Source organism: Leuresthes tenuis, unplaced genomic scaffold (genome assembly GCF_036924035.1).
Source record: "Leuresthes tenuis unplaced genomic scaffold, fLeuTen1.0.hap1 SCAF_21, whole genome shotgun sequence".
Taxonomy (NCBI): domain Eukaryota; kingdom Metazoa; phylum Chordata; class Actinopteri; order Atheriniformes; family Atherinopsidae; genus Leuresthes; species Leuresthes tenuis.
Genome location: NW_027325375.1, coordinates 2700295 through 2712491, shown reverse-complemented (window position 1 = coordinate 2712491; position 12197 = coordinate 2700295). Strand labels below are relative to the sequence as shown.

General features: G+C 41.3%; 1 protein-coding gene across 1 annotated transcript; it reads left to right on the top strand.

Annotated features, from left to right (window-relative positions):
- The first annotated feature begins 768 nt into the window (after positions 1 to 768).
- Positions 769 to 7408, top strand: drd1b (dopamine receptor D1b). Its single transcript, XM_072375506.1, has one exon. The coding sequence runs from the start codon at positions 2157 to 2159 to the stop codon at positions 3546 to 3548; it is 1392 nt and encodes a 463-aa protein (XP_072231607.1). The 5' UTR covers positions 769 to 2156; the 3' UTR covers positions 3549 to 7408.
- Positions 7409 to 12197: the final 4789 nt, after the last annotated feature.

Here is a 12197-nt window from a genome sequence, read left to right as displayed (position 1 = left end):
TCCTGCATTGATTTCACTAACCCTAAACCAATCCTTCACGACAAAATTCAACAATTCATATGGGAACCTGCTTTTTGTCCCCAAAGCTATTTAATTACCAGCGCCATTAGTACTGAAAAGCTCAGAATCTTTCTGAATTCATGGGTCTCCCTGTTGCCGTAATAAGTAATTTCGTTCAATATTCCTAATCTAATTCAGGCTTTGTTTTTCAGGTTTATTCGGGAGGCATTAATGCTCGAGCTTCCTCTCTCTGAATCCACTCTCAAATCTCACATAACAGTCTCAAATCCAGCAGATGGCCTCATTGTGCCTTTTGTGCCTGCTGGCAACAAGTTCAACAGAGGACTGATGGCATCTTCATTTTTAGCTCATCTTTTTGACTCTGCACCTTTATGACAGTGATATTTGATGCAAGTGGTGTGGAAGTAAATAGTCCTTATAGTTGGTTAGTTGTTAGAATATCTCTGCGTGGTGTTTATGCATCCTGTATCCTGTAAAAGAAGGAAGAAGGTTCACTGATATGTGACTGTAAACGGGTGTTTACGGAACGGAATAAAGATGTTTGTTGTTTTGTTTCTCTCTCTGCACACGTTTTCTTCATATTTCAGCAGCTGGACTTCTTGAAAGAAGAACCATATCTTTGGAAAGCAAGCATTAACCTTTTAGGGATGAATTTACTTGGCTTTCCCCTTCCAATCTCTTTGGATGGAGCAGTTGTGGCAGAGACCGTGGCGCACAGCAGCAGGCAGGAGCCAAGTGGAGAGAGAGGAACGCGCGTGAAAACACTCTTGAAGAGATCAGAGTCATTCTCATCACTCTCCACCGGCCACTCAGACCGCAGTCACATCGCAGTGAAACCTAACTGGATGTTGAACAACAAAGGATGAGTAAAAAAATGTAAGAAAACGCGGAGGATTGGTGGAACACTTGGGGACCTTGGCAACACGGAGAGCGTGACAGGCTTCCCGTGGAGGAGAGCGCAGAGAGGGTGAGCTCTTTCTCCTGAACTTGGAATCGAGATACAAGCTGGATGTATGTCGGGGGACTCTCCACTTGGGCATGAATGTTTTGTGACTTAGTTAAATTAACCACGCAGTGATGCGCACGCTGTCGAGAAAAGACTGAGGATGAGGAAATGAACAGTGCCTCTGTTTCAAGGACGTAAACTCGGGGATCGGACTGCCAAATATAATTTAGGTGGGATACGTTTTGAAAGGGGAGCGGTGGCTGCGCTGCATGGACACGAATGAGCACACAAACTAACCCAAAGCAAAACAAAAACGCAAGTGGATTACAGCATTTCAATGAATCTGATTTTTAAACGTTTCCCCTGCTTTCAAGATGGACTGCAAGGACTTGTGATTTATTTATTTATTTTGCGTAGAGCTCAGGTGGAATAACTTGTTAGAAAGTGTGCCATTTCCAAGAGAAAGCTGCGTTCAAAGTGTATCTAAAAAAATTATATAAAAGACAGCACCGAGCAGCAGGGGTGGATCCGCGTCAATAGAGGGACCAATATAATCACAGAGACACGCCTCGAAGATCATTAAACAAATCAGATAAACGCAGCGCGAAAACCATCAGTACAAGTTATTGATGAGGTGGTATATAAGGCTAATGATTGGCCAAAGCTCTGTCGACTCAGAAGCCCAGCTGTGTAACTTTTGATGAAGACGTGATAGCTTCAGCATGCGATGAGAGGCGAAAAAGGAAGAAGAAGGAGAACTTTGCTTTAAAGATCAGCTTTACTTTTGCTTCAGACTGTTTTAAGAAGACAGTGCTGACTGGAGGAACAAATGCAAACAATAGCCAGAGTATTCTTCTCCCTCGACAAACTAGAATGTCGACTGCCTGTGCTGCTGCTGCAGGAATCTACGCGCCTGGCATATTTTGGAGGGAGACTTTTGAGGAGAAATTTTTGAGATATTTATAGCAGCACTTGTATAAAGATGGTGGTTGTAACGAGGAGCCTATGGATGACCCAGTCTGTGGGAGAGCTGGTGCCGAGACAATTTACCTCTCTACAAGCGACGCTGTCTGTCTGAAACTCTCTCTTACAGAGGCACAGCTGCTGCAGTCTGGGGATGTGATGGGGTGACTGCTGACATCCCCCTCACCCACCCCCATCTCGCTGTATTAGCTCTGTAATATAAACAATGGATCAGAATTTCTCAACGGTACGAGATGGCAGGCAGCTCACACCAGACAGGGACTCGTCTAAACGTGTTCTGACAGGATGCTTCCTCTCCCTGCTCATCTTTACCACGCTTCTTGGCAACACCCTTGTGTGCGCTGCCGTCACCAAGTTCCGGCACCTGAGGTCGAAGGTCACCAACTTCTTTGTTATCTCGCTGGCTATCTCTGACCTTCTGGTAGCTATTTTGGTCATGCCGTGGAAGGCAGCCACAGAGATAGTGGGGTTTTGGCCATTTGGAGCATTCTGCAATGTCTGGGTGGCGTTTGACATAATGTGTTCCACAGCCTCCATCTTGAACCTGTGTGTGATTAGTGTTGATCGTTATTGGGCCATCTCAAGCCCATTCCGCTATGAACGCAAGATGACCCCCAAAGTGGCATGTCTGATGATCAGTGTAGCTTGGACCCTGTCCGTTCTAATCTCTTTCATCCCTGTTCAGCTAAACTGGCACAAAGCTCAGACAACCAGCTATGCCGAGCTAAATGGGACATTCCCCGGCGATCTGCCCCCTGACAACTGTGACTCCAGCCTTAACAGGACCTATGCCATCTCTTCCTCCCTCATCAGCTTCTACATCCCAGTGGCGATAATGATCGTAACCTACACCCGGATTTACCGCATCGCCCAGAAACAGATTAGGAGAATATCTGCTCTGGAGCGAGCCGCAGAGAGTGCCAAAAACCGTCACAGCAGCATGGGGAATAGTTCTAACATGGAGAGCGAGAGCTCATTTAAAATGTCTTTCAAACGAGAAACCAAGGTCTTAAAGACGCTCTCAGTCATCATGGGTGTGTTTGTGTGCTGCTGGTTGCCCTTCTTCATCCTGAACTGCATGGTTCCGTTCTGTGAACCAAACTTAACGGATGGATCCACAGACTTCCTCTGCGTCAGCTCCACCACTTTTGATGTGTTTGTGTGGTTTGGCTGGGCAAACTCCTCACTCAACCCCATCATCTACGCCTTCAATGCCGACTTCCGCAAGGCCTTCTCAATCCTCCTGGGTTGCCACCGGCTCTGCCCGGGCAGCAACGCCATCGAGATCGTCAGTATTAACAACAACATGGGTGCCCCTACCTCGAACCCCAACTTTCAGTATCAGCCCAAGAGCCACATCCCAAAGGAGGGAAACAATTCAGCCAGCTACGTGATTCCCCACAGCATCTTATGTCAGGAGGAGGAGTTACAGAAGAAAGACGGGTGCGGAGGGGAGATTGAGGTGGGAATGGTAAACAACACTCTAGAGAAACCCTCCCCTGCCATCTCTGGGAATTTAGACAGTGACACTGAGGTCACACTTGAAAAGATCAATCCCATAACACAGAATGGGCAGCATAAAACAGCATCATGTTGAGAAAATGCTGGCTAAGATGGACCAAAATACAGTTAGGCATGAGGAAAGCTTACAAAATTGAGACACAAGCATCTCTAAGATTAAGCCTGACAAGGAACCAGTGACAGGATCTTCAAACACGACTGTCAAACACGAAAAAAACAAAAAAAACAAAAAAAAACAACCTTCAGAATGTTTTAAAGTAAAGGCACTTTAACCTTGATACAACTATCTGCAAAATACTGTCAGCATTTATTGATGAAATTGATACATTTGATGATAAATGTTGATGATATGTATAATAAAGCAGAAAAGCAGTGCACATGTATACATTTTTTAAACATTTGCAAAGATGTATACATTTGCATGTGTATACTGTACAGTACAGGCTCTGCTCTGGAAAGACTTATACGCAGTGTATGCAGTGGAGAAAAATGTAGTTTTAGTAAAATATCATGTAGGTAGGTGCTATGTATGTGTTCCATGAAGGAGAGAACAAAGTGGGTGCATTGGTGCAGTGAAAATTTGTTGTTGTTATTTCTCTTTGTGACATTTGACCATTTCATGGCAAAATGGAAGCAGCTGTAATGCAGTGGTAATTTCTTCCATTTGAAGAAACGTCAAACGTTAAAGTAACAATGCTCTGAACAAGCTAAAAAAAAAGCAAGGGGATGACGAAGTTTGGATGCTGTTTGTGTATAAATATCCCATTTTTACACGCCTCCCGATCATAATTGTAGCGATCGTATAAAATGTTCATGGGGCCAGCTGATGCGTGTGCAAGAGAGAGAAAGACAGATACATTGAGGAAATCATTGCTATGATCTTCTCTCTGTCCCCTGTATCATGTTCCTGATCAATACTCCCTCGACTGGGACTGAACAGACTGCCTAACCTGAACTTTCCTCCATTTCTTGTCCTTGCTGTCTTACTTCTATTGGCTTTGTGTCCCCCCTGCCGCTCTGCAGCAAATCTCTTCAATCTCGACTCCAGACTCCAGTCCTCTCCATTTTCCTGTTCTCCTTTCGTCAGCCTTCAAATACCCTCTCCCTTTCATTACCTACAGCCCCCCTTTAAGGTTTGTTGCATCCCCTTTGGCAGCCCTCCATTTTAAATACTTCCTCTGCTCGCTTAAAGTCGTGCTTATGATTCTGTTCTTTGCAATCAGCCCCTACCGTAAAAACTAAAAGGAAAAGAATGTAAATCTGCAAACCGAAGCTCCTGCACTTGTAAAGAGGAGGCAGAGTAGCAGGTTCACTCAGCCAGAATGCAAATGACACTTTGTGACCTTTTGCCAACTTGCAGATATCCGATTTTGTAAATTGCTCACGCTGGGAGCCATACTGTGCTGTAGTGGCGATGTGGAGCATGCGGTGTGACAGTTGTTCTGTTTGCAGAGGTGGAGTCACAGGCGAGACACCATGATGATGATTACCCCCAAGGTATCGGACATGTTTTCTGTCTTTGCACAGCTGCAGTTTAAAAAAACAACTCTTCAAAGATCACAATCACAAGTTTTCAAGAGGAAAACTGTTTGCTCTTATGTTGGAAAACTCTTGATTTGAAGTTTGATCAGAGTCGGATCAATTAAGTTGTCATAGCAGCAAAAAGAATGGAGCAGTAAGATAGATGCAATTAGAAATAAAAGGATATAGAATGGATAAATAAAATAAAATAAGATTAAAATGTAAAGTTGAAGTTAAAATGTATTAACACAGAAATATAGAGTCATATTTATGCATTTTCAAATGGTCCTATAGACGATCAGAGCTTGAGATGTCTCTTTAGTGGGTGAATTGATCCAACCCTGAAGGACATTAAACGTTAGCAACCTTAAGTGACCCCAGTGGTCACACCAGAACAAAAAAAAAATCATCTCTTTTAGATTCTTCTTCTCATTCGTAAAAGAGAAAGTCTAGTACTCTTTCAGAAATTGTACAACAGCGGCTATTCTGAAATACGATGGAAGGACAGGGGAGAAAATAGGCTTATTTGTTACCACAATAAGAAACAAGAAAGCAGAAATGATCTTTTTAGCTTTTATTTGGGTTGGCTATCAGAATCAAACATAATTAGCTCAAAAGTCGAAACCTCTTTCTGGTTTTCTTATGTTGGGGAAAGAATACTCGGCCATCTTTCTGACACTGTAAGCTGAGCGTTCACAACATGCCGTTTGAAACTGTTGCACATCAGAGAAAGGAAGAGCCCTTCCAACAGAAAGCCATTGGTCTTGAATAAAGCATTTGATTTTCCTGCACTGGAAAATCCAATGCTATCTCGTTGGCAGCAAAGCGGGGGAAAGCTTTTAGCTCAATATGGGGCTTGGCTTGTGTCACAAAAGCACCTCATTGTCCTCTCAGCCTCTCACTTGCTGCACCATCAGCTTGGAGTTTGATCTTTGCAAAGTGCAATTTGGATTAGCAAACTTTGGTTAGGATTTCTTTTAATGTTACAAAGTGCTTAAGCTACAACATGTGCCAAATGCTGTAACTTCCCTCTTTTCATCCCGTGCCCTTTGTGATGATCAGCCATATCAGCTCAGTGACCCTCCCCTCTCACTCTGCACCAGTTCCTCTAAATTTACTCCATAATTATTTCCAAACATGCGATAAAACGTGAAGTGTGTGTACAATCTGTTGGAATAAGAGAGAAATGCCTATGGGAGGAATGCCCCTTCCACTCACACCCTCCCCCACACTTCCTTCCTCCTCTGTCTCTTCCTCTTCTCTGTTGGCTGCTTCTGTCGACCTGATGAACATTCCTGATGTTAATGCAGATTGAATTTAATATGAAACAGACAGATCCTGCTGCTGCCTGTCTGTGATCTGTCACAGCACCACCTGGCCATTGTACTATTATTGTATTGTAAATGTTTTTTGCCAAAATTCTTATTTCTGGCTGAATGTGGCTGTACTGTAGCATATGCTGTGACTTTACCAGTGTGTAATGAGCCAAAATCCAAGGCGAATATGGAGACTCTTAATGACACTGAGACTAATCTGCCATTTCTGGACACGTTGCTGGCATTCACAGGTTTACGAGATGTTTTTCAAATATGCTGTTGGTATGTATTTACAGAAACCTCCAGCTGAGAAATGAAATGATCTCTGTTGTATTATGGCTCAGAGTAAGCACCCCCCCCCCCCCTGTCTCTTCCAACTCCCAGAGCCTTCACCTTGTCAACTCGGTGAGTCATCTTTGCAGCTGCCACTGCTTTGATTTTGGAAAAGGGCGATGTCAGGCAAAAGTCCCAGAAGCAAAATGTTTGTTTGGATGTGGAGCATTTCCTCTAGGCTGTCCTACACGTTCCTTTGGGGAGCTATGTTGACGGTACATGGTCTCTCAATCAGTGTAGTAACATGACACACGACATCTTAAGCAAATCTGACAGCGCAGAGTCTCTCTGCCTCCTTCTCCTTTGATGAGTGGACCAGCAGATGTAGGCTCGAGCAACACTCCCAGGCGATGGGAGCGCAGATTAATTTTAATGACGAGATTTCATCTCATTCGCCTGTTGAGAGAAATGACGTAGTCCCTACCTCAACCGAAATTCAGTGACAGAGCTTCATGTGTTAAAAAAATAAGTCAATGGCAGTATTAATGGTTAGGGAGTGCAGGGAAAGTGTATTGTATAATGATGTTCAAAATGTAGTGGTGATGAACACAAGTGCTTTTTATCTTTCAGAATCCTTAATGTGTGTAGCAGACTTACATGCTGTATGTTTTCTCCAGTGTGGGATTAAAATCTGCAGTGAGATGCAACAGTCACTGACTGTTTATATATTCATTTCTATTCATGTTTCTGGTGTTCATCCATGAAAGTGATGTCAAAGATTATAACCTCCAGAATAATTTAGTTTACAGTTTGTACAAAAAAAAAATGTGCCCTTCTTGTAAAATAAACATGTATGTATGTTTTTTTTCACGTGTGTTTGGTGCATTGTGTTCATTTAAGAGTGTACCTTTGACTCAGTGGGTATTGGAAGATCATGCCACTGCAGAGGATCGATGGACATTGATTTTGAACAGTGACGCATATCTTTTTTCCAGCTCCCTGAGCGTAGTGTCCTCACTGTGTTCCTGCCTTTGTCCCACATTTACATAACCTGATGGCCACTTCACAGTTGACACGTCCCCTTCCTCTACGCCTTCCCACATCTCATTTGTGAACTTAAACGTGGATGCAAACACACACAGAGTGCCGACAGTGGCTGCTGTTTAAGCTGCTGCCGTGACAGAAGGGAATAAACCCTTTGGTAGTTAATACTGAAATTGGTTAAGAGTGACCTCCAACAACATGAGGATTAGTGGTATTTTTGCTGTTACTTCTGGATATGTGATGGGCAAAAGAGTCGATTTGTTTTTGTGCATATTCAAAGCATATGTGATTCTGTAATATTGTTCCCACTCTGCCTCATTTTGCTTGGTTAGAAGATGTTCCATCAGTGTTTAACCTGAAGGCAGAATTGAATATACATCAATATGACTTCCTCTGGAAGACTCGACAAAACCCATGACCTCCGAGTTAAACTGTCTGATGGAATTATTCTTCAATGCAATGCTTCACATATCTGGTGATCTGAGAGAGGTAGAAATCAACCGTGAAGTTCTTTGCTGTTGCTCTACATTTACATCAAGCAAGGATGAGCACATTAATAATTGGAAATGCACTTCACATGTTAGAAGAAAAAAAAAATGCTGATTTCAAAATCTGACCTTCTTATTTCGGATTCACAGACAGTGGATCTTATTTTAGTTTGTCCAAGAGCAAGGGGTGTCATGCTTTTATGAACAATAGTTTAAGTTGTTCTCAGGGAACAAACGAGGAATGAATGAGTAACGACTTGATGAATCGCTAATAAGTACTTCCTACTGAAGGATTACATCACCGTTAACGAAGATATGCAATATCTGGAAATATTTCAGATTTAAGTCGTTGCCCGTGGTGACGTTAAGTGCATCAATATGTATCACTTGGACTGAAAATTTCCCCAAAAACCACTACTGCATATAGAAGTCCTGAAGTCATCTTCTATTGATGCCATGTTCTTTATGTTATTATTTATATATCTTCAGGGGAAGGTTAAAGATAAAAATCTATTCCAAAATATTTTGGCCTCTTCCAGTCAGTTACACTCTGTTATAGCTCTAAATATTATGTGTCTTCATTGCAAAGTGTGGCATAAATCTGTAATAACTATCATTTTGGAAGCTGCTGTCAAGTGCAATGATTGCTCTGATGTTTTATAGACATACGTGTGCAAACTCACCAGTGATGAGTCACCAGAGAGCCGATTGCAAGAGCCTTTATTAGAGAATCACCAGGCAATGATTAACCTTGAATATTTGTGAATCCGTCATACTGATCACTTCCCTTATGAGTTAATCCTGGACTAGGAAGCAGATAGACCCTAATTCTTTAATGAACATTATAATATTACTGTTTCTTTGCAGTGAAAATAATGATACAAGGCAGCTCATTACTTGAGCTTTTACTTATTCCTCCAGTATCCCCCATGTAAAGTGGTTATTGAGTGTTTTTATATATATATATATATATATATATATATATATATATATATATATATTGATTAAGTAATACACACTTGTGATTATTTTATGGAGCAAAGTTTGAGTGCACAAAAACAAACTATTGTTTAAGTAATAAATTAATAATCGATTTGCTGATATTCATGAACTAAACATTACTTAATGATTTATTTATGTATGTATCAGTCTGTTCTCTGGTAAGTTAATATTTTCTATGATGAAGTCCTCTCTTAGAAACTATAGAAAGAACCCTTTTTTAGCCATTCATCAATTATCAAGAGCTTCTTGATTAATTCCTTACTGATTTCCCAACAAACTAACCATTATTTAGTTATCAACTGCTTCATATTTTAGGAGTATCTATATCTCGGGGCTTGTCACCATTTATTTGTTGCCAGATAGTTGCTCAAAATGTTTTAACTTTTGTTTCTTTTCTTTTTCTGCTGTGCTTCTGATTACCTGCTTTTCTGCATCATATTTCTCAATACAACTGCCAGTCAAAACATTGTCCTGCTGGACAATTGTCAGTCATAGTGGCAATTTCCTGAAAAGAGCCTGAAGACCAACAGTCCAAGAATTCATACACAAAGCTCGTATTTATGTGAAGAATACCCAAATCCATTAGGCCTATGATACAACCCTTTATCTTTTAAAGAGCAAAGCAATGCGCACTCTGAAAGCAATATGTGCCCTTCAGTGTTTATTCAAAGCATGTCATGAGCATTTTGTTGCACTACTTCTGATACCATCTAAAGATAAAACTAATTCAGCAACACATCAAATCCCAAAAACCTTTTGCTCTCATTTAAATTGGTAGAACATGTAGAGACAAGCCTGACTGAAGAAGAGATTTATCATTCAATTTGAGGGTTTACTCATTTCTCCAGTGAACCGTGTTTGAGCCCAGCGAGAGGCTGCAGCAGGCAAAGCTAAAGCCATCAGTCAGGTTATGCTGCGACGAACGAAGTAAAACAACACACCAATAAGATGAGAAACTGAAAAAAGAAGAAGTGAGACACAAAAACTTGTGACACACTGGCACCATCAGCCCTTTTTATTGACATTTAACCTGATTCTGCCTGAGAGGGAGCGATGGACAGGAGCGGGGTCACAGTGGAAATACAGTCAAGGTTAATGATAGACTGGAGGCAACAAAATGCTCATCCTCATGTGTGTGAATGTCCGTGAGTGTGTGCATGCATGCACCTCTCTGTAATGTGCTTATGTAACGACACCATCGCTCATTCGGCTCCTCGCAACTTATCAAAAGCGGCAGGAAGCCTCCTTTCTGAAACCCAGAGATGGAGCCAAATAGGGTCTGAAAAAACTAAACTGAGACCATCTAAATTTATCTACATACATGTACTTAACATGGTAGACATCAGCAAGTATCCAGGCTTGAATTTCCCTGCTTCAGATGAATACAACTCAGATATATTGTATGGCATGAGAAACACTGCTGGCAGCCTGGTAACTTAGGGAGGAGCTGCCAGAGGATTAGCACTAGATTAAACACTCACCCCATTACCTTCGACACTCTCGTGCTCATATCATTTTAATTTTTCCTTTCCTTTTCAGTCCTCTTCCACGACTCTTTGCTGAACCTTCATTGTTACAAATGTTGCATGCAATAGTGAAGACTCCTTTTTGTGTGAATACAGTTTGATTCAGGACTTGTATATGTGGACGTGCTGCAATTGTTGACTGAGAAACTCAAGACAACCCTTTTAGGACTTCATTTATTCATAAAAGTCTGTTTAGTGGCGTATGAGTGCTGCTCATGTGCGTGTAAAAGCTTCCGTGGGTCCAGATGGAGCTTTTCTTAAATCTCATGCATGTAGGATTGAGTTGTAGGACCCAGTTTTACAATTTAAACATTGATAGGTCTTGGGTTTCTCTGGCTGTCCTGAAGCATAGCGGCTGCTTTGATTCATGAAGGTGTAGCGATGCAAAGTGAACGGTTGAAACTCAAATCAATTGATTCTCACGCTGCTTTCAGACTCAACTAGAAGTGTGGAATTCACGAAAAAAGAAAAGAAAAGAAATTATAGATCACATTTATTGGTCCGTACATCAAGTGAGATTTATCAGACTTTCACATTTCATGTAAGGCAGCTGAAACAGTAAAGAAAATCTTCTTTGTCGTTGCTGATCTAAAAACGAAGTCCTGTAGTAGCAAAAGACAGAAAAATGATTATGGGGCCGTGTGCATGAAATGTTCTTGCATTTATTCGGGTAAAATCCACTTTGCAAATGGACCCAGCTTCTTTTAATCAAGAACCCAAAACTTTTGAATGTTACTTTTAGGCAGGCATTGCTATGTGGTAGCAGAACATCATCTAATACTCAGAACATTATTGGATGTTGAACCGACGTGTCATCATGTAAGCTGCATATCCATATAAACCAGGTATGTCCAAATCCGCTCCTCACCTGCAGGTTTTAGGTGTTTCCCTGCTTCAAATCAGTGCATCATCAGCAGGCTTGTGCAGAACTTCTTCATCTATTTCATCTGAATCAGGTGTGTTGAAGCAGGGAAATATCTAACACCTGCAGGACGGTCTGTCCCTCGAGGACCGGATTTACACATCTCTGATATAGAGGAAAAGAAGTGTGAGGGGAAAATGTAGTCATGGCACTTTTTTTCAGCCTTTATCATGAAACTACAGCATTTTGTGCTGTGGGCCACCGTATTAAATGCATTAAACATTCTGCAATGAGACAGGGTTTTAAAAGGAAACTGTGATAAATAGTTTCTTTATGCCTTCTTGGCACACAGCAGTGCTACGATTAATCTTTTTTTTTATTTATTGGTCTATATGCCCATTCTTATTCAGTGCTAAATGTGTAAGTCAGAGGGGAGAGAGTGCTGCCCTGATGTGGAAGGAGAGAGAAAAAGTCAAGGAAAAAAAATCCAGGTTATTTGGGCATATTGGCCAAAGCTTTGGTACAAAACAGAAGAAGAAACAAAAACACGCACGTTTGTATTCATTAATTAAATCAAATTCAATTTTATTTATTTATAAAGCGCCAAATTACAACAAATGTCATCTCAAGGCACTTAAATAATATAGTCCAATTCAAGCCAATTGGAATTCAATTCATTGGATATTAATCATC

Bases quoted from the DNA above. Each gene is read 5' to 3' on its own strand.
- drd1b (XM_072375506.1), top strand. From the start codon at position 2,157: ATGGATCAGAATTTCTCAACGGTACGAGATGGCAGGCAGCTCACACCA.